This window comes from Strix uralensis, chromosome 2 (assembly GCF_047716275.1).
Source record: "Strix uralensis isolate ZFMK-TIS-50842 chromosome 2, bStrUra1, whole genome shotgun sequence".
Lineage (NCBI taxonomy): Eukaryota > Metazoa > Chordata > Aves > Strigiformes > Strigidae > Strix > Strix uralensis.
Window position 1 is genome coordinate 43690819 of NC_133973.1, and position 27319 is coordinate 43718137.

Sequence of the window (27319 nt, forward strand, 5' to 3'; positions counted from 1 at the left end):
AAACTGTTTCAAGAAAAGTTAGTTACTGAGCCGTGCTATGTGATTGAGATGGGGAATTAGCATTGACCAGCTGGTAAAACTATACCTACTGGAACAGTATGCAAGACTGTTTCTTCAAGATTGCTGTCTGTGGTTTTGTAAGCCATTCCTGAATTTATTTTTTCTGATTGGGTAATAATTTTTTCTTTAAGTGAAATTAGATTCCAAGAATATAATTTGTTTTATTCCCAAGTCATGTAGATGTGACTTAAATTGTTTACTCCCGAAGTAAGTTAATCATTCGTTGTCTGACAGTTTTTTGTTTTCTGAAAACAGTTGTGTGTTTAAAAAAAAATGTTTCTGTACTAGACAAAAATAGGGAAATAAGGAAACTTTCTGGATTTTTTTTGTGTATCTTTCAGAGTCAGATACTCTCAAAAGTAGTAAGAGTCATGAGATGAGTGAAGAGAGTGAAACTGACAGTCAAAGTGATGGGAGAGAAGATAAATTTGAATTATCATTTTTTCCTGATGAAGATAAAGAGGAGTACATCTTCTTTCAGAAAACCCTAACTGCTGTTAAGAATTGGTTCACTCTCTTTGGCTGGTCTAAGGGACAAAATCCCATTTCAATACCATATTCACTAAGACGGTAATTCATATCTGCTTAGAGCTAACTTATGTCTGCCTAATAAAATGTTCACATATATACTAAAGTAGTGTGGATATGATCTGAGGAATATAAACACACTCTAATGCACAGTTGTACATTAAAATTGTAGCATCTATGTGCTGTTTACATGAAAATGTCATTCAGGTGTTATTTTTCATTTTCTAAAATATATTTCCAACTATGATGCTCTGATGTATCATAATGTAGCGTATGTTAAATATGCAGTTCAAACTATGTCACCCTCTTAACTGAAATAGATTCTTCTTCCAGCATGAACACAGTTCTAGCTATTGTCCCTTCTTTGGAGGCATAGATAAGTGTTTTAACAATGTGTCTTTTTTTTCCTCCTCGTACTCTAAAGATAAGAAACAGATGGGAAAGTGAATTTCATAATTAACAGTTGCAAATACCCTGGAAATATATCAGTCTTAGTGGCATCTCTTAGTTGATCTTTTCTAGCTTGCTACTAAATATGAAGAAGCCAGTGTCCTGGGAAACAAACACATAGGCCTTTATAAACCTGATAGAAATCAAAGTTATGTTTGGCAGAAAGCAGTAACAAACACAAATTTATTTATTAAATATTTCACATATACTTATTAAATATTCCATGTAGTTCAAAATTCTTATGTTATTATGAAAGTTCTGTATGAGAAAAAAATGCTCTACTTTTCAGTCTTCTTGCTGCTGTTTTTACTTCATCGTTTATTAAATTTATCATCGTGATATATATAATGTTAGCTCATTTTGTGCATTTAAAAAAATAATATCAGAAGCTTTTTCTCTCTTAGTGATGTGTGTAAAGCCCAGATGACCTCTTCACAAGAAAAGGTTTTTAAAAAAAACCTTGGCAAAGATACTAAGACTTTTTATGACATGTTATTCCATCTGAGTGGACAATTGTTACCAGGTATTACATCGAGCCAGTCATTGTCCCTTGATCCAGTTGAACGAATGTTACAGCTCCACTGGCAGTATTCTACATTACTTGCTTTCCTTAAGTAAGTACGTATATGATAAAGTATGCATGCATACATCTTTTCTTTCCACTTTTTTTATTAACATAGTTCAAACATAATTCCGACTGAATGATATACAGCAGATTTAGGGTTTCCTTTATACTGTAGCTTTTGTGATCTAAGATTTATGTATTATAAACTTTAATCAATTTTCACCAAGGTTATCTTCTGCAGTTTACAGTAATTGAGGTGTCCTTTGGTAAAGTTATATCCAACACAGGAATTCCACAGGAACTCTGCTCCCTTCATTATGAAAGATGACTCTCAACCTCTTCCCTTTGACAGACTCAGTAGATAGTCAGATCAGGTTTGTCATTAATGATCTTGCCATTACACTGATGCTCTTTGTCTCTTTTTCCTGTAATTACTGGCTTTACCAAAATTTTGTAGACTTACTTTGTAATCTGTTAGTCTTTCATATTAATAATATGCCAAGAAATGGAATCACTACCTCTGCTGCTGAACAGATTTAGCTATTAGCTACCTTCATAGATAATCTTATCTTGTCACATATTATGGAACAACTGTCAAAGCTGGTGCAAATCAAAAAAGGTTAATACATTCTTCTTCATCCTGTTGCTGCTGTGAAACAGAGAAGAAAATTAACTTCAGAGAAAGTCTAATGTCATGAGTTCTTAGAACTCATCAGAAGTCCAGAAACACAGCATCTCTGCTTCTTTTTAGCATCCTCACCTAGTGTTCAGGAGGCTGTAAAGCCATTTAAAACCTGTCATTTACATACTGTTCTAAATATAAGCTTTTCATCTGAGAATAATGGACACGGATGTAGCTGTATCTGAGCTCATAATGAGACCAATGCACACTCCTCCAACAACACTGGACCTTTGTTTGCAACTTTTAACCATGTCATTTGTTTTTCAAGAGAGGCAGAATAGCATTCTTCTTTGCATCATAGGTAATAAAGTGGCAGATGATTTGGAGGAACCATTGCAGCAGTGGCAGAACAATATCTTTGCCTTTCTTCAGTAATGAAGGAAAATGCTTACAGATTCCTGTGGTATTCACAACTTCAACATCCATTTGGTAATAAAGGAATGAATGGATACATCCCATCATATTTTCCCATTGTATCTTAAAGGCTAGAGTCGTTAGGCAGTGAACTGCTGAAGAATGTCTTGCCATCGTATCAATTGAAAACTCCCCCTAATACCACCCTGGTGATCCTTCTTCTGAAGGAATGTTGCATCTTTCCAGACAGCAAGACAATATAAAATCATGGAATCATTTAGGTTGGAAAAGACCCTTAATATCATTGAGTCCAACTGTAAACCTAACACTGCTAAGTCCACCACTAAACCATGTCCCTAAGCACCACATCTACATGTCTCTTAAACACCTCCAGGGATGGGGACTCAACCGCTTCCCTGGGCAGCCTGTTCCAATGCTTGACAACCCTTTCACTCAAGAAATTTTTCCTAATAGCCAAACTAAACCTCCTATGGTGCAACTTGAAGCCATTTCCTCTTGTCCTATCACTTGTTACTTGGGAGAAGAGACTACACCCACCTCGCTACAACCTCCTTTCAGGTAGTTGTAGAGAGTGATAAGGTCTCCCCTGAGCCTCCTTTTCTCCAGGTTAAACAACCCCAGTTCCCTCAGCGGCTCCTCACAAGACTTGCGCTCTAGATGCTTCACCAGCTCTGTTGCCCTTCTTTGGTCATGCTTCAGCACCTCAATGTCTGTCTTGTAGTGAGGGGCCCAAAACTGAGCACAGTATGATATCATGATATGATGCTGAATGGTTGTCTAAGTAGATTCAAGAGATTTTCTTATTTATTATTTATTATTTATAATATTATATATTATTTCTTATATTTTCTTATATTGATATTTTTCTGAGGTCAGAGTGTCAAAAAGCTTTTTTGCTTCCAACCCAAGGAAAACGTTTTTTGTTGCTGCTGTCTTAGGTCTAGTGTTAAGCTAATACTCAACACAGCTCCTAGGAGAGCAGTCAAGACATGCTTTTGAACCCTGTTACCCTTGTTAACAGTTAAAGTTTCATTAATCCTGTATAGACAGCTGGATTGGTTCTGCTCAGTTCCTATCAAGAGAGACACAAGTGTACAGCTGCTTTTTAAGGGTGGAGCTGATGTGCCTTTTGGAGCCTTTCACCCTTCAGTGTGGGATTTTACAGCCCTAACTCAAATTAGTATAGACTTTCATTTTGGTCTTTTAGGACTGATATTTCTTCTGTCTAGCTTCAAATATTTGAATATCTCTTCTGTAAGTCACTGTTTGATGTTTATGGCTCTTATGTCCAGTCTTCCCATGGAGATTTTCCAGGGAATCTAGACATCTTGAAACTAGCATATATGATACTAGTTGCCTACTTTAAAAGGATGATGCGTAGTGGGGTAAAAGGATCACAACTTCTTTTGCTAAGTGTAACAGCAGCTGGAAAGAAATACTTAAGTGTTTCTAAGGTAGTTTCTTAGGGCAATTTGGAAAGCTATATAATAGGTAAATTTTAATAAAAGCCTTACTGAGCTTGAACTCCCTGATATATTCAGAGCAGAATTGGAGCAGCAGCCAACTGGTCTAGGCTATGTTCATCACCTCTGTACAGAGATACATCTATGACTGATGAGGTCTGAATATTGGAAATGAAGTAGTAATTCATAACAATCCTAGCAAAACGATACAGGTTTCCAATGAAAAGCAGTTCTAGCTGGACTCCTGTGCTTATATTTATTTGATGATAAATGATTAAACTGTGCTCAGTATGCACTTAGCTTTACCACATCCTGTCACTTTCTGCCTCTTCTCGTTAGTGTGAATCCTATCAGATTTCTTCATTGTTCCTGATTTATGGATATTATTTTCCTACTCGTGCATTTTAGGATCACCTAGAATATTTGCATTTCTTCACAGGTTTTTATTTAAGAGTGTTTATAGATCATAGTACAAAAATGTCCAATATCTGCACTGCTGGCATGACTGTAATGATGGTAAGACATCTAGAGCCAGCCTAGGTATGAGTATTTCATCTGTGATCTGCTATCCCTGCATGCTCATTGTGATTTGTGGAATGTGCAGATTCCCTCCTGAAGAAGCCCAGGAGAGCACTCTGAGAATAGAAACATACATTTCTCAGCTTTCTTCCCCTAACTGCTGCTTTCTGGTCAACATGGTTCAAATAAAGTATAATTCATCTTTCCAGTTTTCCACTTGCTAAAGCAGGTGGATGTTGCTCACTGTTTCAAGCAATGTTCCAAGTATCAGTTTTATTTTCCTTCCCTCAGAAGGTTTCCTTGGTGCTTTACCACAGCAGTAAAAGAAAAGGTTGGGTATTTTACAATACAACTAACTAATTTGTTGCAAGCTGTGTGTCTTAAGGAAAAACATTTTAACAGTGTGAAAATACTGATCTTGGAGAACTGGTATCATGTTAAATATTGACCTTAATGAGGAGGAATTTTTTAAAGACAGTGTTCCTCAACACCAAAATGCAGTTAATTGTGAGAACCCATCTTTACTATGATGACATGTAATGTTGTATATAGCTTTTCTGAGGATGAAAATTGTAGATAACACCTATCCCCATATATCTACCAAGTAAAAACATTGAAAGAAGGATAAGATACCTGAAAAGATGAATGTTGTATTTATAATTTGTGAAGAACTGAAGTTTTAAAGGGATTTCATGGGACAGAGTCTATGACTTAATGGAAAATGGGCATTTCAGACATGATGAGTTTAGGACCAGACTACTAACTTGATGCTATCTTGAGTACTTGATTAAAATATCTGTGTTTTAAAAAACATGCTAGATAATTGTGTGAAACATGAAATATCAATAATCTGAGAAGATAGTGTCACTATGTAAAATATGGAGACAAAAAATGTGCTGTTACCAGCAAAATTTAATTCTGTGGGAGGAAAAATAAGTTGTTATGATCTTAATTTCAAACTGTGATGTATGACTTTTAATGTACAAAGTAAATTGAATTTGGAGTGTATGGTATTGGAAAAGTATGATCAATTAGTTTGAATGAGAGACTGGTTATATAACAAGAAAAGTTTATCTGATTATTATCCAGATTAGCCATGTTAAAAACACAAAGAATAATATAAATCTAGATATGCTAGGATAATCTCTCTGACCTAAAAATCAGGAAGCTTTGCTGCTCCTCTGAGAAAAATAAACTTAAGAATTTTTCATTATTTCTCCCCCTTTCCATTGACATTTGTTTAAACTGTCATTTGAGATAAAGAATAGTCTTTCTTCACTTGGAAGTTAGCTTTTTTGGCATTCAGTCTAATGAAGTTGTGTTTTGTTACTGCAATTACTTTTCCTATTGCATTTATTAGTCACTTGAGAACAGATTGCAGGTCAGTTTAACAATTAACAACAGTTTTGAAATACCTTTGCTTACACCCAGAAGACTTTCAATATCAGAACTGCAGAAAGATAAAAGCGTCCTCAAGTTTTAATTCTACTAATGTTATATAACACTGGTCTTTTGTCTTTCATATGGAAATGGACATTATGTGTTTTGCTGCTTTGTGCTACTATAAATCCTTTATGGAAGTGCAGTTCTCGTAAAGAAGCTAGTCTGTCCAGAGTTGTATGTGCTTTTAGCATTTAATTGTAGGCATAGGAATTGAAGTTGAACTTCATAAATAGAAGCTATCTAAAACAACTAATAGAACTGGATCATCAGTCCAAAGTATACGCAGAACTCAGAAGAGCTTACGCATAAGTTGAGCAAGTTGATAAACTTGGAATGCTCTTAAAAAGAGTTATCTTGTCTATTAACTTTTTCTGCTTTACAATTTCAGAAGCCAAGGCGCATATCTTCCTCATGTTATGCCAGAATTTCTGCTTGAACCTGATGATTATAAGAAATGGATTAAAGTACAAACTGTACTGAAGGTAGGTTCGTTTTTTTGTGCGTGCGTTTTAGTTTTGTTTCATTTCTTGTTCTTTTTTTAATACAGACCACGTGCTTACTGTCAATTCTTTGAAGACTAATGGAAGTACTCTGTGGACCATGAGTATTCTTACTGTGGTGACTATTTTGGATTGCATAAACTTAAGCATATGCATGAGATTGATCAGAAATTTAAGCTGACACCAACGTTTACATTCTCCTCCCCTGGTGTTTTGCTTCCATTCCTTCCAGTACTGCTGATACCTTCAATTAATTTCCAACAGATATGTTTTCTCAAAGTAGAATTAATTTTACTGATTTCTACTCATTTTAACAGTTAAAAAAAAAATCTGTTATGTCTTCGTTCTGATTGCTGCTTTCAACTCCTGCCAATTCTGTATTGTGCTTCTTATTCCTAAAATAACGTCAAACTGTAAATGGCTCTAGTGCTGGACACTGTTGCACTATAGTAGACTTCATCAGTCATCTATGCCATTGATTCATTATTGTCCTGTGAATTTGCTGTCCAAACTGCTGAAATGAATATCAAAAATAAATCCCATTCCTTTATCTGAAGGGCCACACAACTGAGTTGAAAAGAGATGTGAAAAACTCAGACATATTTAATGACAAGCATCTATTCATTCTGGAGGACAGCGTATTTGAGACAATGAGCAAACGAGCTTGGACAGATGTGCTACTGCAGATGTACAAGGTAAATTGTAGATACATTTACTACTGAAATTCTGAAGAACTGGTGGCAGAAAACTTTTCTTTGGAAAAGGATCTGTGCTATATTCAATTTATTTTTTCCAAACTTATCTTAATACTTTTAAGTGTTTCATTTCTGTCTAACAGAGAAGAAAAAAATGAGAACATTTTCATTTTCTTAGTTCTGAAACTTTAGCAGTGTGTTAATATGTTTCAAACAGGAAATGCTATGTTAGAACAGTCTACATTTTCTAGAATTAAATGTTACAGAAATGTTATTACAAATAAAGAAAACTCTGACATGCCTTTTTGTTACTCTGCTTAGAAACACTTTTCACTGGAAATACTTAGTTGACTAGACATATACATAGCCGTGGTATTTATTATCTTACATTAGAATGGAATTTTTAAACAGGTAAGCATTTTTATATGATACCTATTCCTTTTAAGATATAACGAACTGGTCAGTACGGACTTCTCAAATTTTATTCAATTTTATTTTTACTGATGTTAGATTAAATTTTGGATGTCTAAATCATGTTTTCCAAAGTAAATCTGATGTGCTCACCAATGATCAGTACCTTTTGTCTGCCTAAAAATAAATATTTACTTATTTATATTCAAAGGGATGGAAAATAAATGAAAAATATAAATATTCCCAGTATAGGACAGACACGGACATACTGGAATGTGACTCCAGTGAAGGATGCCAAAAAATTTTTAAGAGCATCTGTCAGACAGGGAGAGACAGAGAGCTGGGTCTGTTCAGTCAGGAGAAGAGAAGATTCAAGGGGAATCTTATCAATGTGTGTAAATAGCTGATGGGAGGGTGTAAAGACAGCGCCAGACTCTTCTCGATAGTGCCCAGTGACATGGTGAAAGACAGTAGGCACAAACTGATATACAGGAAATCCCATTTAAACATAAGAAACTTTTTTTTACTATGAGGATGGTCACACAATGGAACAGGTTACCCAGAGGGGTTGTGGACTTTCCATCCTTGGAGATATCCAAAACTCAACTGAACATGATCCTGGCAACCTACTCTAGCTGATTCTGCTTTGAGCAGGAGGTTTGGATGAGACGATCTCCAGAGGTACCTTCTAACCGCAAGTTTTCTGTGGTTAAGTGATTCTTTACTGTAAAAGCATAATAAAGAATGACAAAAATTATGTTAAAGAAGGCATGTAGCAAAGATGTACAGATGATCTAAAATAAAACAATGAGAAAAATAGGTGAGAGAGGAACAGACAATGAACAATATGTATAGATGGGCTGAGACAGATGACCCTAAAAGCACATGGGAACATGGATGTGCAAAAAGGCAATCATAGTGAACCAGAAAGCAAGTCACTTCGCTATTCTTTCAGTTTGCTGAACTATTCATAGCTATGTGACAGACTAGCACAGAGAAGAAAACCCCCCAAATTAACAGTATGTATGTGTGTTGGTTTGGTTTGGTTTTAATTTTTTTTTTTTTCCTGATGAGCTGAAACTCTAAAAAATAGGTGACTTGGAATGACTTGATTCAATCAGGTATTGTATTGGGCTTATGTGGCAAGGGTTTGGCAACGGGGGGCTACAGGGGTGGCTTCTGTGAGAAGATGCCAGAGGCTGCCCCATGTCTGATAGAGCCAATGCCAGCCGGCTCCAAGTTGAACCTGATGTAGTGCCTCTGTGATAACATATTTAAGAAGGGGAAAAACCTGCTGCGCAACAGCAGCCAGAGAGAGGAGTGAGAATATGAGAGATAAACAGCCCTGCAGGCACCAAGGTCAGTGAAGAAGGAGGGGGAGAAGGTGCTCCAGGCTCTGGAGCAGAGATTACTCTGCAGCCTGTGGTGAAGACCATGGTGAGGCAGGCTGTGCCCCTGCAGCCCGTGGAGGTCCCCATGTTGGAGGAGGTGGATGTGCCTGAAGGAGACTGTGACCCCGTGCTGGAGCAAGCTGCTGGCAGGACCTGTGACCCCATGGAGAGAGAAGCCCACTCAGGAGCAGGTTTTCTGACAGGACCTGTGACACTGTAGGGGACCCATGCTGGAGCAGTCTGTTCCTGAAGGACTGCACCCCATGGAAAGGACCCACGCTGGAGCAGCTTGTGAAGAAATGCAGCCCGTGGGAAGGACCCACATTGGAGAAGTTTGTGAAGGACTATCTCCTACAGGTGGGACCTCACGCTGGAGCAGGGAAGGAGCATGAGGAGGGAGGAGTGGCAGAGAGACAATGTGTGATGAACTGTCCACAACTCCCATTCTCCATCCCCCTGTGCTGCTGAGGGGGAGGAGGTAGAGAAAATCGGGAGTGAAGTTGGGCCTGGGAAGAAGGGGGAGGGATGGAGGGAAGGTGTTTTAAGATTGTTCTTGTTTCTCTTTACCTTACTCTGATTTAGATAGGCAATAAGCTTAATTAACTTCCCCAAGTCAAGTCTGTTTTGCCCATGACAGTAATTGCTGAGTGATATCCCTGTCCTTATCTCAACCAATGAGCCTTTTGTCATATTTTTGTCCTGCTGTCCAGTTGAGGAGGGGTAGTGATAGAGCGGCTTAGTGGACACCTGGCAGCTAGCCAAGGTCAACCCACCACAGGTATATTGGGAATATACTTTAAAAATTCACATGTGTATTATCAAAAAGTGTCAGCTATTAAAACAGTTATGACTTTTATTTTGATAAGATATTATTGATGTCTAGGTAAAAGAGAAGTTAAGTTCAATTTTGATCAAAGTATTAATAATTGCAATTTGGTACTTAAGAAAATTTCTAGTACTTCTTACAGTAACAGTTTAAAGACATCTTCAAACCAAAAATAAAAAATGAATTTTTAATTTGATCATTTCTGTAGGATATCAACTTTATTTTTTGAATTGTTAGAAATGGGGTCTGATGAGATTTTGTTTAAACTTAATAAATCAAACCAATGAAGAAATGATGTTTGTATACCACATTCAGATAAATCTTGTGAATAATTTAGTATAATTAGGTAATATGAAAACATTACCTAATTAGTCTAAGCAAAATATTTTCTCTGCATAGATTGTAGTTTAACCCCAGCCAGCAACTAAGCCCCACACAGATGCTCATTCACTTCCCCCTGGTGGGATGGGGGAGAGAATCAGAAGAGTAAAAATGAGAAAACTTGGATTGAGATGAAGACAGTTTAATAGGTAAAGCAAACGTCACACACGCAAGCAAAGCAGAACAAGGAATTCATTCACCACTTCCCATTGACAGGCATGTGTTCAGCAGGGCTCCCTCGTGTAATGGTGACTTGGGAAGACAAATGCCATCACTTTGAAGGTTCCCTGCTTCTTCCTCCTTCTTACCTGAGCTTTATGTGCTGAGCATGATGTCATACTGCATGGGATATCCCTTTGGTCTGTTGGGGTCAGCTGTCCCAGCTGTGTCCCCTCCCAGCTTCTTATGCTCCCCCAGCCTGCTGCTGGTGGGGTGGGGTGAGAGGCAGGAAAGGCCTTGACTCTGTGTAAGCACTGCTCAGCAATAACTAAAACATCCCTGAATTATCAATACTGTTTCCAGCACCAGTCCAAAACATAGCCCCATACTAGGTACTATGAAGAAAATTAACAGTATCCCAGCCAAAATCAGCACACTTTATTTTCTGAATATTATCAGTGAATGGCTAGACTGTTCACAACTGGGTTTGGCTGTTGTTATTAATTTGCTCCTTCAAAGATAAGATTATAGAATATGAAATCAAACAGCTGATATTTGATACAAAATATCAGGTTGTTGTGGAGAATACAAATATCTTTATTGAATTTTTGGCTTAAAGGAGAAGGTTTGTGGGTTTTCTTTGGTTAGTGTTTTTTTTCCTTTTAGTTTTTTATATGCATGGATGTGAAGTTGTTTATTGTAGGGTAGCAGAATGGTTCACCGAATGTCTGTGGTTAGGAAGAAGATGAGAAGATACAGGGAAAAAATTGGAGGTTTATTGGTTATGTTCTGATGAAGGAAATCTTGCTTTGAAAGGCTTAAAATGTAAAGCAAAATATAAGGTAGGATGTGGAAGATAAAGTTGTGTAGTAAGTGCTTGCTTCAACCTGTGGCCTTTTTTTTTTTCTTCTGAAAAGGTTGTTACGATTATTGGTTTTCAGGTGGCAGTGGTTCAGGTGGCTGGTGCCTCAACTTTGCTCTAAAAGTTTTAATACTTTTCAATCCTTTTTACCATTTTCTTCCATGTGCGCATGTAAAATGCAATCTTTTTAGATAAACTTTGTAACCTTTCCAATATCTGAGACCAAAGCAATCGTCATGAATTTACAGTAATATAGGTGTGGGTTACTACTGAAAGAACCTATCTTGGTGGGGAAAAACAAGTTTTTATGGCTGCATTTTTCTGCCCCTTTCCTTATGCTAGAACTGCTGGAGTAGGGTGGTGCTTCCAAATAGATCTTTCATCTCTCTGGGCATTTGTGTAGACACAAGAACGGGATAGAACATATGGTTGCTGAGGATATGAAAAAGTTCAGGTTTAGAGCAGCTTAAACCTGTTGTGAAGATGTGCTCTTCATCATTCTAGTTTAATTTCATCCATGAGAAGCATGTTTCAGCTTCTCATTCCTTGTTCCTTCATCTTTCTATCCTGTAATAATACATTTTTACAGCCTTATAACATCACATTCATCTTCTCTGTCTCTCCTGCTAATGTCTTAGGAATTATACATCTACTTTTTTTGTGGTAGCCTTATGCAGTTTGGCTAATATGGTATTCAATTCAATATAATAAAGCATAAGTGGAACTCTTTAAGATAACATGACTTTACGTTGGAACTAGTTACTTAACACTCAAAGTTCTGTTCTCTCTTCCATACCTTTTTGTTCAAACCCATTTTTGATAAGGGTGACCATGACTGCTGCTGAACAAGGTTTAGTTATTTATTTTATTAAATTTGTAACGAAAGCACTGGGACAATAAAGAAAAATATGAACTGTCAAGACAACAAGATTGGTTTATATAAAAAAATATTTATTTGGGCTAGTGTTGAAATATTCTGAAGTTAAGAGGATGTTTCAGATCTTAAAAGCAGTTTCATTAAAATGAAAGTAGAGACAAGCCTGACTGCAAGCAAGACGAGATGAAACAGAATCCTTTCTTGCTGCAAATTTCAGGAACTGTTAAAAGGATTCATCTATTCACCAGAGATGTTTTGTTATCTAATTTTATTTTAGAAATAAAATGCTGTTGTTAGAAATGCTTAATATTATTCTTTATCAACTAAAGTGTCATCCCACACCGCTTTTGTGTCCATACCTGATGCATTATGGTCCACTTATTTATTATGAAAACTTCTGTTGCTGCAGAAGTTCCATAGAAAGAAATGCCTACATAAATCCAGCTCAGAAAAATGGAAAATGAAGTTTATTCTGAAGAAAGGGTAGAACCTGTAGAGAATAAAAGGAGAAATTCATCAATCATAAAGATATACTTTTCTCAGTTTGAGCAAGGACTAAAATACTGATGGTATTCTACAAATCTTGAAAGTCTAGACTGTTGGAAACACATGGACACTGACAGCAGAAGTGGTAATTTTAGCCCTTGAATCAGGCCAGATTTTCAATAAAGACAATCCATCTTTAAATTTAATGAGGACATAGTAATAAGGATGCTTTTTATAGTTATAATTAATAACATTTCCTAATCTTATAGCTGATTTTTTTTTTAATAAATACAGTGTGCTCCAAAAAGCCACTGTAGCTAATGCCCTAGTCCCTCAACAGAGTCTCAATAGGAATGTAGACATGTGGGCATCTTGGATTATTATGAATTGGACTTTTCTTGTTAAGAAAGAGTAAAATAATGTTTTATGGGTAAATAATGTTTCATATTTTCTTCTATATGTAGTTGCCATTACTCTTTCCTGTTTTGATCCTTTTGATAGAACATCAGGTTATACTGATGAAGGAACGTTGCAAAAAATTAACCTGCAAAGACTGCCTTTTGAGAAAGCATTGAAATAGTATATATTTGCTTGCTTTTTTGCTGTTGTTTTCTTCAGATTTCCATCTGAGGATGCTGATATAAAAGTCCGAGATTTCTTTTTCTCTTAAGATAGTTCCATGCCAATCAATAAAGTGCCACGGACATAAATCCAAATATTTAAATTAAGTTAGCTCAGACATCTCTGCATGGAACTAGATTATGTTGAACTGAAATGCTTCAGGGCTTAAAAAAGAATTTAAAATTAACTAATTTTCTGTTAATTGCAATTAAATATGGATGCTATAATTTGGGTCTCATGTATATTAATTGTTAACTAGGTTTTGTGTATTAATATATCATAAAAGGTTTTCTTCAGAAAAATTTGAAAGCAATGGATGACACTCCTTCATGTCATCTGGAAAAAAAAAATAATCCAGGTGTAAATGTGGAAGCTGTGAAGCCACGTGGCTGTAGCTGCATCATACCATATGTAAGAGTGTTCCTCTCCATCTGGAAGGATTTAAAAGTTTTAACACTTTGCCTGAAGAAACTGATGCTTTCTCTAATGTACCTATTAAAATCTGGTATTGGAAACTCGTATCAAGAGAAATGATTATAAAAGGGGTGCAGGCTGTTTTCATTCTGATTAGATCAAATGAAACGAGATAGCCTTTTCTTTATGTATATATGTATCAGGGAATTAGACATCATTGGGAGTGTTTAAGGGACTGAGAAATTGGGCCCAATTGCACTTCAAAGTAACATTTTACTAGATTGGCATTCATTGTCAGTGGACATTGTCAATGATTAGTTGATAGAATTTTGTTGGGGCTTTTTTCTTTTTTTTTTTTTTTTTTTTTTTCCCCTCCTCTAAACAGTTAGTCCTTAACAAACTCATCCTAAATTATCTGTGAATATATGACACTATGGAGCTGATGCACTGTAGTTAGCATTTATAGCCGTGGTCCTTGATAGTCTTAGCCACTGGTCAAGGTGGTCAGGCCTGAGAACTCTTTGATGAGGGAAGATGGAACCAAGCCTGTTGACTTCATCATGATCCTGAAAATCAAGTTCTGTGTTCCTCCTTTAAATACATTTTTCTATGCTGTCATTTCAGTTGGGGAAAAAAAAAAAATCAAAGGTATTGTGTAGAATTTTTACTTTTAACTTCTTTATATTTCTTATATATTTTTATACATATGTTTATATATTCTTTTAAATGTACATTCATGCAGGACTTAATCAAGGACCTCTGAGTACCAACAATTTTATTGTAGGCATTATAATGTTTATTTTTTCAGGAGAAACAGTTAGTGTAATTTGGACCTATATGAGCAAGTGTGAAAGATACCGTTTCAAGATTGTCTATAGATTGCACTGGAGATCAGTCTAGTACTTCAGTAATTAGTGGTTTGGATAGAATATACACAGTAATTCTCTGAATCCAGATGGGTCTAGCGATTTCATCCAGTTCATCAAAACTTGGAAAAAAATTGGAAACAAAAAATATTCAGAATCATAGAATCATAGAATATCTCAAGTTGGAAGGGACCCCTGAAGATCGAGTCCAACTCCCTGCTTCTCACAGGACTACCTAAGACTTAACCATATGACTAAGAGCATTGTCAAGATGCTCCTTGAACTATGACAGGTTTGGTGCTGTGACCACTTCCCTGGGCAGGCTGTTCCAGTGACTGAGCACTCTCTCAGTGAAGAACCTTTTCCTAGTCCAATCTGAACTTCCCCTGATGCACCTTTATTCCATTTCCTCATGTCCTACCGCTAGTCACCAGAGAGAGATCAGAACCTCCCCTCTGCTGGCCCCCTTGAGGAAGTTGTAGACTGTGAGGTCACCCCTCAGCCTTCTTTTCTCCACGCTGAACAAACCAAGTGACTTCAGCTGCTCATTCTAACTCTTGCCCTCAAGACCTTTCACTGTCTTGGTTGCCCTCTTCCAGACACATAATAATTTGATGTCCTTCTTATATTGAGGTGTCCAAAACTGCACACAGTATTCTAGGTGGGGCTCCACCAGTGCATTGTAGAGTGGGACAATTATCTCCCTGGACCAGCTAGCTATGCTGTGCTTGATGCACCCCAGGACACGGTTGGCCCTTTTGGCTTCCAGGGCACACTGTTGACTCATGTTCAACTTGCCATCAACCCAAACCCCCAGATCTCTTTTTGTGGGCTGCTCTCTAGCCTCTTATCCCCCGGTTTGTATGTAGAACTAGGATTACCCTCTCCCATGTGCAGAATATGGCACTTTCTCTTGTTAAATTTCATACAGTTGGTGATTGCCCAGCTCTCTAGTCTATCCAGATCTCTCTGTAAGGCCTGTCTGCCCTTAAGGGAGTCCACAACTACTCTTAATTTAGTATCATTGACAAACACTAAAGAGCACTGGCCCTAAAACTGAGCCCTGGGCAACCCTACTGGTGACTGGGTGCCAGCCTGATGTCAGTCCAATAACTTTTTGAGCCTGCCCATCAGCCAATTATTCACCCATCATATTATGGACTTGTCTAGGTGTGTGCTGGACATTTTGTCCAGAAGGATACTGTGATAGACAGTATCAAAAGCTTTGCTAAAATCCAAAACCCCCACATCCGCTGGCTTCCCTTGGTCAACTAGATGGATGACCTTCTCATAAAAGGAAATTAAGTTGGTTAAGCAGGACTTTCCCTTTGTGAATCTGTGCTGGCTATTACCAACGACTGCATTGTCTCTCAAGTGTTTTTCAACAACTCTTGGAATAATCTTCTCCATAATTTTACCAGGCACTGAAGTGAGACTGACAGGCTTGTAATTACCAGGGTTGTCTTCTTTCCCTTCTTGAAAATAAGGACAACATTTGCCAGCTTCCAGTCGACTGGGACCTCGCCAGGCTCCGAAGACCATTTGGAAATTTCAGTTTGCATTTTCTTGAAAGAAGCAAAGGAATTCCCTAAAACCTCAGCAAATCTGTTCTCTTGTGTGTTATACATTTATGCTAATATGTAATCACTTAAACCTTTTTTAAATTAGAAAACCTTTTGAGTTTGAAGTGATTTGTTTTTATCAATCAACATATAATTGTTCTTTTTACAGTTCATCCTTAAAAACATTTTTTCTAATTTCAGGTGTTTGTTCTTCCACGTGTTTCTTCACTCAGTATCACTGATCTGTTCAGCTTGGAAAGCGCGCAGAACATACCAAGAATAAAATTAGAACTTTTATCCAGTAATATATATTCTCCCTATGAACGAACCATCCTCACCTGGTTGAATAAACATTATGAGAAGAATCGAAAAACTGTGTGGAAAGATTGTCAGAAAGGTGAAATAATTCTTTTACTATACTCTTCCTTCTAATACTCCTTTTGTAGACTTATAAAATTGTTACCCATAGAGATATTGTGACAACTTGCCACCGAAGGTATTTTTTTTGCGATAAGTTATTGCCTACCAATACGTATTTCCTTTCCTTGTGTTTCTGTGTTCCAAGATCAGCGTCTTTTGACTAAAACTTTTCATGAAATATCTTCTGTGCTCTGTGTGTTCTTATAGTTTCTAACTGGGCGCAAAGGGTGAAGTGTGGTGAACCTTTGCACTTTCTTCTTTCCATTAATGATCTCAGGAAGGAAGTGCTAACAGTAATCACTTTCTCTTCATTTTCCTGTTTATAGTCATATGTGGTTGTTAGTATTTGTGCCTATAGTGGTGTGTTTGAGAGCTAACTTTTCAGAAATTTTAGAATAATTTTTGTATTGCCTTTCTTTTAATGCCACTTAGGAAGGTAATGGAGACTAAGGTTCAGATTATAACTCTTGTCCTACTTGCAAGGTCAGTTTGAGTCATGATTGATTGAGTAAGGTTAGACTAAATGACCTGTTCCATTTAAGACTGACTTAGGAAGTTCTGGTATTCAAATCTGATAAAACTGTTCAATCAGTAGTAATTATTACTTCTGTTTCCTTGTATGATTTCTCCCTTTTGATTCTTGACCCTAACTTCATTGTCTCTTTCAGCATTAATTCTGGATGGGTAGTTAACACCGAGAAAGGGCAGTCTGATGATGATCAGGCAAGAACTCCAGAATGGCTCATAAGCCACATATGGAAAGATTGTCTAGGGTTATTTTGCCTTGAGTGATTTCTGACCTGTCTGAATTATGGATAATCTATTTGCATATCATCTTCCATAAATCTCATTTGGGCATATTCTCTACCTTCCATATGCTTTGAATATCCCCTTGCTTTTCTCTTTTACTATAGAACCAAATTATACTAGATATTCTCAAATGTGTTGAATAATTCTGCTGATAAGATTGAAAGGTCAGTCTGTAACCCCTGCATCCAATAGAAATACATTTGTAGCTGTCAACTTATAGTTTGAGGCTGATCTTATGATTAACTCAGGGAGCTTCTCTAGCTAAAGTAACATGCCCTACGCTAAGTAGATGTATTTGCAATGTATTATTTTCTGATCTGTGTCTAGTGCCTGCTTTAGTGGAACTGTCTTACAGTCACAAGCACTCTGCTTTGCTGGGTGTTACCTGAGTCCCGTGTGTATAGATGACAACTGTCAGAAAGCATGGCTAGCTACCTGGCCAGTGTTGTGTCTCACCATAAATGCTGCATGGATATATTTATCAATGCCACTGTCTATTTGCTTTATTGTAGACTCTAGCAATACCTGGATATTGAGGCATGACTAGCCTTGTTCTGGCCACTGGGAACTCTGTGGTGAGAATATAAGCATCAAAATGCATCTTATTTATCATTAAAATTTTGAGTTATAGTTTCTAAAGATGAGAGGAATTAATCTGAACCATAAAGTGCAGATCTAGTGGACAGTACTGGGCAAAACTGGGCAAGATTGGAATGAAAATTTTTTAAAAAAGAGAAAATTCTGACAGATTGTGAAATCCATAGTCTTATACCTCTGCATTATAAAAGTTCTTATCTGTGTGATCTTACACTGTTCTGTTCCACAGATGACCTGCCTCAATACCTCTTTGAATCCTCTGGTTTAGCATTCATTTTCCTCTTACTTTTTTGCCTTTACTGCCTCACAATGAATTGGTGTCTGGTACTGTGCCGTTCTTTCTGCTAAATGGGTCAGAGGATCTGATGACAAAGGACAGAAAAGACTGACGTACTCAATGCCTTCTTTGCCTTAGTCTTTACTGGTAAGACTGGCACTGAGCAATCCTGGGCCCTCAAGATGAATGGGAAATTCTGGAGCAAGGAAGATGGCATTGGTGGAGGAGGATCAGATTAGGAAGCACTTAAATTGGACAAAGAGAATTCTATGGGACCTGATGGGATGCACCAACAAGTGCTGAGGGAGCTGGCCAATGTCATTGTGAGACCACTCTTGGTAATCTTGAAAAGGTCAAGACAATCGGGGGGAAGTTTGGAAGAGTTTTGGAAGAAAGCAGATGTTATTCCTATCTGGAAGAAGGAGGATCTGGGGAGCTACAGGCCAGTCAGCTTCATCTTGTTTCTTGGGCTGGTGATGGAGTAAATAACATCAGAAACCATTTCCAAACATATGAAGGACCACAAATTGTTTGGGAGTAGTCACCGTGAATTTAAAAAGGAGAAATCATGCTTGACCAACCTGATTGCCTTCCACAATGACATGACTAGCTCAGTGGACAGGTTGAGAGCCACGGATATTTATCTCAACTTTGGCAAGGCTTTCAACAGCCTCCCGTAACATCCTCATAAGCAAACCAATGAAGTACAGGCTAGATAAGAGGACAGTGAGGTGGACTGAAATTAGGCTGAACTGCCAGGGTCAAAGAATTATGGCCAGTGGTAAAAAGTCCAGCTGGAGGCTGGTCACCAGTAATGTACCTCAGGGGTCATTAAACTGAATTTGTTCGTACACTGGAGAAAAACTTCCATATCTCAGCAGATTTAATATTCTGATATACTGTTGGTCCTTTAATTTTTATGATGTTAAGATTAATAATCAAATTTATACTTAAATATTCTGACACTTTTAATCATGTTAGCCTTAAATTAAGCATTTGAACGGGCTTTTTCAGAGGAACAGTTAAAAGTGTCATAAGGAGAAATGTCAAAGTATAGTAAATGTTCATACAACCCAGCTGAGAGTCCCAAATATCCTTAATTTTGTATTTTGTTTTTTATTTGCTTTATATCGTTAATTTTAAGAGAAAGCTCTAGATCAGAGAGCAATTAGCACTTTTTGCTTAACATTTATGCACCTACATATTATCATCTAAACACTCTGCTTTGAATAAAGAATTAGCCCTGACTAGAATAAAGAATTAGCCCTGACTAAAAGTCTTGACCATGTAGTTGCTTTCAGCTCATAAATGCTAAATAATGAAGATGTATCCAGGCCACATTTCTCAGTCTTTCCTTTGATACCTAAGCTACTTAAAGTGAAATGTGACAGTGAGCCAAGCCTAAGCTACTGCAGTGCAGAGAGGTTTTAAATATACATCTTTATTACTTCCTTCTAAAGTTCAAGGTAACTATGTCATTCATCAGAACTCTTCTCTTGCAAGAATTAAGATCTCAATAGCTTAGAGAGAACATTAGCAAGGAGTTTACTATCTCCACATCTTCTGCTCTTACTAAAAAATAAATATGTTTTAAAAACAGCTTGGCATATGTTTTGAGAGGGCAGGCTTGTAATATGTCTTATTGACCATAAAATAGAAAGCAATGTCGAAACTTGAGACCAAATGCTCTAAAACTGCAGAATGCAACTTTGCCTATTCAGCTGAGACCTTAATTATATATGAAATATAGATTCAGTGCCCACTTAAGGCATTATATGGGCAATAGTAATGATAGGAGAGGAAGCATGACTTATTTGAGTGTAATGAATTTTCAGTTTACCTTCTACTGTTCCTTGTCTTCACATTTCTTTTTAACATTTCTTTCTGAAAGACTAACTACTAATAGTATGGCAAAATAAGAGTCAGGATAAAACCCTTAAAAAGTTACTAGAATATTGGAATGCCATAATTCAAAACCCGTACTTCCTAAACAGAAGAAAATTTTGCAAATTAGTGAACTAAATTGCCACCTGAGAAGCTGTAGGTCTCTTCCTTATTAATTATGATTCTTGCCATGGTGAAAAAGATAAATTATGTTTTGGGAAATAAGGATTTTCTTGAATGTATCCCAGGAAGATCTTGAAAAGAGTAGATAATTCTGTCTTTAATATAAATTATTAGAGAATATGGCACTTCTTAAATCAAACAATATCTGAACAATCAACCTAAGTCTGAGATGTATCTACTCTGGAAACAGCTCTTACATATTCATTTTACTGGAAAATCTGCTTAGAATGGAAATTCTGCTTAAGAGGAGAGTGCCAATGTAGATTTGTCTGACAATGTTAGGCATAGTAGCATCTCTTAAGATTCTTACTCTCAAGTAGGAAAGTTTCTGTTTTGATGCATTTTATTCACTTCACTGTGAGGTGGGGTTTTTTCTTGGTTTGTTTTTTTTTTTTTTAATTTTGATAGCAGTTTAGCATAGCATCTGCAGTAGAAAGGTCGAGGAAGGAGAGATTTTAGTGTGAGATGATGTGGTGGTTTAGCCCCTGTCGGGGTCTGAGACCACGCGGCCGCTGCCCCTCCCCCACAAAGGGAGTGAAATGCAAAGCCCCAAGACTGAAATAAGGAAAGGTTTAATACAACAATGCAATAGCAACACAACAAACAACAACAATAACAATAACAGTAATAGTGATAGCAATGAACAGAGCAAAATAGCTACCAAATACAGCAGTGAGAGGAGCAGATGTACAAAACCACGCGTGCACCGCGCTCCCGCGCCAGGAAAATGTGACGTCCGCATGGTATCTGAATAACCCGGCTAGAGCTCCCCCCCCACTGCTGGGGAAACTTAACCCTATCCTGGTTAAACCAGGACAGATGATGTCTTCACAAAATTATATGAGAGTTCTACAGAATCAGTTTTAAAACAAATAAGAACTTTTACTTAAGGTTGTTCCTAGTATAGCAATTAAAAAGCACACTCTTTTATTTCTCTTGTTTTTGTGAATTTTTTTTCCTCTGTCTCTCCTCTCTCTGTCTTCTCTCTTGCTTCTTTCCCCAGTTTTTAGGAAGGGTATTTATGGAGTCCGTTGATTCTTGCTTCTCAATTCGATAGTTCTTAGAGACAATTGAGAAACAAGAGCTAAAGGATATTTTTTATCTTTGAAGGGTAGAAGGGAAGAATCTTCTGTAATTTCATGTAAGATTTCTTTCAGTTAAAATCACTACAAAACAGGCTTTTCCCAAAGAATGAATCTTGCTTTTTACACACTTGATAAAAAGCAGAATTAAAGAGGGGGAAGTGACTATCTAATGAACTGCCATCATGAGTATTATAAGTCTGACTTCCAACAAAATATTACGAGACAACGTTGTTCTTGAGTGATAAATCCAGGAAATTATGTCCTGAAATATAAATTAACAAAACTATATTTCTGTGTTATATTTCATGATTTGCACAGCAGAACATAAGAATGAAACATTGTTTGTAAATATGAAGCCCTATAAATGGGCTTTTCTGTCTTGCTCGCCTTTCTGAGTCAACCTGAATACTCCATGTTTAAGAATTGCATCATATCTCATTGCCTATAGCTGAAAAACCCACAAGATCATACCAGGATTTTATTTAATAGAAAAGAAAAAAAGAATTATTTTCCTGAGTTTTAAGTTCGTATGCAGTTGAGAAATAAGCAAAACTCCATGTTTAATTTAGCTTTTTAAACTTTGGAGTAGTATAAAAATATTTGTTTTGTACAGTTTTATTGTTTTATACTGGCTGGCGTTATGCAGTTTCAGGGAAATGAATGTATAAAGATGCGTGGATGCTTGGAGCCCTATATTGAAATGATTCAAATTGTTTATATTTGGAAAACTGTTAAAAAGATCTTTCAAAAAAAAAAAAAAGCCTTAACTCTTCGGGCTGCATATATTTGTGTATATATTTGTGTGTATACATATATGCATACATATATATGTGTGTATAGACATGTATGCTTATATATAGAAATGTATATGTGTATATACATATATGTTGACCTTCAAAAACCTAAATGACCTAAATAGGAATAATCAGGTAAATACTTAGGAAGAAATTTTGCTTTCTTACTTGCAATACTTCGAGACACCTAGACAGCTATTCTACTTTAAGCTAAACAAGGTGCTTCGCAGTGTTTGTATGTTAATTGGAATAAATAAGCTTTCTGATTATTTGTGTAATTAATGTTACTTCTGCAGTGCATACCAAATTGAATATGGTATAGCTGTGGATTTAGTAATACAACTTAAGATATTTTGTGAGGAGAAAACATATTTCAGACTACGAAGATTGAAAAAGGTTCTTTAATTCATTGTAAGTATCAAAGAGTGAATTTCATTGAGAACAGTATTTAACTTCTGGGGTTTTTTTGACTAAATAAGATGATGCAGGGATTACAATATTCATTCTGAAGCCAGTATAGAAGCCAGGTATGCTGTAATGAATTGGTATGATTTATTGCATTTTAAATCAAAGTGATCGATAAGTGAAATGCCATGATAAAAAAAAGTGTCGAAGGGGACATTTTAATCTAGAGGCTTTTAACACCATTCAGTGATTTTTAAAACCAGTTCTCTTTACAAATGGAAGCTTTCTGTTGAAAAGCAACAAAATGGAGACTGATAGAAGGTAACACTATTCTTATGTGATGCATAAAAACTTAAGGAATGTGTTGATTTAAGATATTATTTGGGATAAGAATCAGTGAAAATAAAACAGAACTTCATAGATAGTGAAAGATGATTGGAAAATTTGTTAGGAGCAGAAAAGTAAATGTTCATGCCTCAGGGTAAAAGCCTTCTGCAACGGATGGGAATGAGACATACCCCAGTGTATCCATTTTTCTGTCATTGCCCCATGTGGTGCTTCTTGATGTTTTGTGCTTAGAATTATTATGAATTGACAGTGGTATTAAATTGATCTGTCCCTAATATTTCAGGATTTCTTAGAACAATAATTATCTGTTTTAATGAGGAAGGGTTGTAGCATCCTGCCTGAAGTAGGAACTGTAATTTGCCTACAAGTCTCTAATAAAAGACTTGTTTCCATGTTAGGATAAACATAGCCTCACATGCTGTATGTGCTGAAGGTAGATACATTATCATTCTGTTAATCCTAAATATGTTTTAGGAAAAACATAATAGCCTTTTTCAAAAAATATTCAAAGGCATATTTCCTCTCATCTTTCTTATGCTCTCTATTGTGTGCTTCAGTATCATCATTTTAAACTTTGTCCTGGTTCTAATGTCAGTGCTTACAGAAAAGGTTATTGCTACGAATTTCTTCTCTAAATGTTTGTGTTATTCAGTACCAGATTTAAGCTATTGCAGCAGGACTGTGGACATTATTATAGCTATAGATTAGTTCCACTTCCAGAGATTTTCAGATCTCAGAATAGGAAGTTGTTATAATATTATAAACATTATTATTTATTTATTATCAATTACTGTGGTAATTTACATTGAAAAGTACATACTGTGATAATTTAAAGGTCTGTCTAGCTCAGTGTTCTATCTCCAATAGAAGATGCTTAGAGACGAGTGACAGTGCAAACATATGGCAATACTTTCTTCACACATACTCTTGAGGCTTCCTGATTTGAAATTCAAGACTACTTGAGGTGGAGGCAGTACTTCTGTAAGGTTGTACTAGATTCTTATTCTGTAAATTTGTTTAATTGTATTTTGAACCTGTGCAAACTTCTTGCATCGCATCATTTTGAAGCAGTAAGTATGTTTAAAATCTATATTGTATGTAAAATATTTTGTTTTGAGCTTGCTGCTTAAGGGTGTAATTTGGTACTTCCTTTCCCGACAAATTAGTGTCTTTCATTGAGCCATTTAACAATAATGCCTGGTTCCCATTCTCAATGTCACTGCTACTTATAGAGACTGCTGTCATATCACAATTCAATTGTTACTTTTCCTTTGTAGTTACATAGTCTAATTTATTAATTTCTTATAAAGCACCATTTCATTCATACCTTTGATCACTGAGGTCATCAGTTGCAAGATTTTTATGTGAATGTATTAGGTTTATTTGGAAAGTCTTATAGCACATTAGCCTAACCCTATCTATTTTTTCCTCTATTTTTCAGTAACACAGAATTTGAAAAAATTGCTTGTGGCTATATAACAGAAGATTTATCATTTGTTAAGATGCCTGTTGTGCCTCCTTAGACGTATATCAGTTGATTTTGCAACTGATAGCAAGAATTTAACTTTTTTATTGCTTGTGAAAACAACAGAACAGCTTCACAAGAAATACAGTACTTCCTTTAAAGATTTACTGCTATTCTTTTTTTTTTATATGAAATAACAACATTTAAACTTAGTAGATTAAACCAAATCTGATCCTTTAAGAGTTTTAACGCTTGGTATGGTATAAGATCATTTTGTTCTTTCTGAAGGGACATCTTATCCAGATAATACCAACACATCATACTTCTGTGTTACAACTTTTTTTTCCTTTTCTCTTGGAATTTTTCTTTTAAGATTAATGGGAATTTTTCATGGCAATTTTTTTCCAGAACAAAGTAATGCAGTGTGTATGGTGGAAGTGTTGTTCAAGTGTAGTGTTTTTGGGGATGGCTGAACAGTGTTCTACCAGAAAGAACAACGTGATTTTGTCTTGCAAACCATTTTGTGCTGGGTTTTTTTTTTTTTTTTGTGTGTGTGTGACTGATGCCAAAGAATACCTTCATATGTCTAGAATAAGATTAGATATTGTTTCTTCCTGGTTTTCAGAAGAGGGCCCAACAGCTTTAGAGATTTCATTTTCACTGTTAGCAGTGGGATGTGTTAGCTATTTTGAAACAGTGAAATGTTTAACTTCATAACCATCGGGAACAGTGGCTTCAGAGATTGCTGGGAACTCATGATCCAATTAGCCATTTTTTGGGGTGTTTCTTTGAATAAAAAAACTACTATCTATCTTCAAAGAGATACTTTGTTACCTACTTTAGTAAGTCAGTGAGATAAAGCATACTGATAGAGCAGTTAATAAAAGCAAAGTTTGAAAAAAACCCACAGTAAAGCACAGAAGGTAGGAAAGAGAGGAAGAGAACAGAACTAATCTGTTTCATTCTCATTTACAAAGACTAAATTGACTGTAGCTGTAGTGTACTGGACAGGTATTTGCCTAGACTGTTATAAAAATCTCAGAAAAAGTGGACTTCATGGTCCACTTTAGGCAGTATCTGCCACTCATTTCCATTTAAAAGTTTCTTATTGTCTAACATAACACAGCATTTTCCCTGCTAGAGTTTAAGTCCATTCTTTGTCTTCTAAAATGTGGTGTGCAGTGGATCTTCTTTGCTTTTCTAGTAACTTTATACATATTCGCAAATTACTATGTTCTGCTTCAGTTACTCTTTGCCTGTTGGCAAAACAATCCCAGTCTTTCAGTCTTTCTGTGTACTCATCTCGTTTGTTTTCTGGTAAACTCTCTTAGTTTATCCATGCCTTTCTTGAAGTTTGGTGTCAATTACTGGGTTTTATACCAGGTGAGAATTTACTAGAACTGAATAGAAGTGAAAGTCTGCCTGCTTACGATACAACTCCCCTATTTATGCATCCTACCAAAGTATTTGCTTTTCCTGCAACAGTATGATTTGCTGTTATTTCCAGATTATTTTCTGCAGAATTTCCGTCTATCCAATTTTCCATCTAGTGCTTGTGTAATGAATTATTGTTAATTAAGTGTAGTACGCTGCACGCATCATTGGATTTCATCCCATTTATTTCAGATCATTATTCCAATTGTTCAAGAACTTAAATTATAGTCCTTTCCCCATGAGTACTTGCAACCCATTCTTCTTCCCATAGTCAATTCTTTAACCTGTTTGATATTATCTCCGTATTGGACTAAGGTAGTTTTATGCTGTTTTCCAAGTTGCAAATTAAAATATTGAATAGTATAAAATCTAGGACTTTTCTGTTTGATTTGTTTTTCATTGAGCATTGTGCTCCACCTAACACTACCTTTTTCCTAGACTACGTTTACTTTGCTTCCTTATGAGAGAGAATCTCATAAAAATCTTACTGAAGTTAAAATGTCTAGCATTTTTCCATTGTCCCCAGTATCTTCTACCTGTCAAAAAAATAGGCAAAATTTGACCTAGAGGAGTTTATGGTGATGATTGCTTGCTATACTGCCAACAAATAGGTTGTCTGTCATTGTAATGTAGAATTGTTATAGGTATTTCCTTGATTATCTCCATTTTGAAAATAGTTCTCCTATCCCAATCTTGAGCATTCAAATCTAATCATACAAATGTAAAAACATTTAGTTTTGTTTTAGTGAAAATTAAGAAAGATTATGGCAAAAACCCTGTAGGTACATCACAGAAGACCAAATTCAACCCGAAGAGTGACTGTTTTGTGTGATAGTTTGCACTTTTCTTTCTCTTTATGAGAGAAAAGAAGGAAAAGTAAATCTAAATCTGAAAATATTCCCACATAAATTTTGTTTTAGACAAATCTGATTTTTGTATATTTAGGATGAATTAGGAGTGAGACTATGTATTAAGTAATTGATGTAAAATGTGTTTCAGGGACTTCTTAAAGGCCATAATTGTTTTAAAATCTTAAATGGATCTAGACTTTTAAAATAATAAAAATAAAAATATGGAAATGAATATAATTATTCATTTTTTTTGCTGTGGCAAAACTTTGCTTTTTTTATCTAGAAATGCTTAATGAAAAAAATCAGTGTATCTTCAAGAGTTGGTTTAATCTGTCACAAGAAAGATGAGGACAATGCTGTTATGCTTGGTTACTGCATGCGTGTCACATGATGCCATTACAAGTTAAAAATAAAATTGCCTATTAAAAATAAATAAATAAAGGAATTAAGTTAGTCCCAAATCACTGAATTGAGTATCAGCGTTTCTTCATTGTTGAGTGGGATCAACAACTGAAACAAAACTAGTCTCATTTTAGGTCACTTACAGAGGCTTCTTACAGAAAACCTATTGTCATGGGTGAGACAAATGACATCCTGTGATGGATCAGGATACTGAGATTTATTGAAGAA

At 36.1% G+C, this 27319-nt stretch overlaps 1 protein-coding gene across 1 annotated transcript in view; it reads left to right on the plus strand.

The window, feature by feature from the left end:
- Positions 1 to 27319, plus strand: part of CFAP47 (cilia and flagella associated protein 47) — a 347912-nt gene that overhangs the window by 71039 nt on the left and 249554 nt on the right. Inside the window, exons 29-33 of the mRNA XM_074860922.1 lie at positions 402 to 630; positions 1443 to 1652; positions 6474 to 6567; positions 7143 to 7280; positions 16338 to 16533. Coding sequence (XP_074717023.1) covers positions 402 to 630; positions 1443 to 1652; positions 6474 to 6567; positions 7143 to 7280; positions 16338 to 16533 — 867 coding nt within the window. The remainder of the gene's footprint in view (positions 1 to 401; positions 631 to 1442; positions 1653 to 6473; positions 6568 to 7142; positions 7281 to 16337; positions 16534 to 27319) is intronic.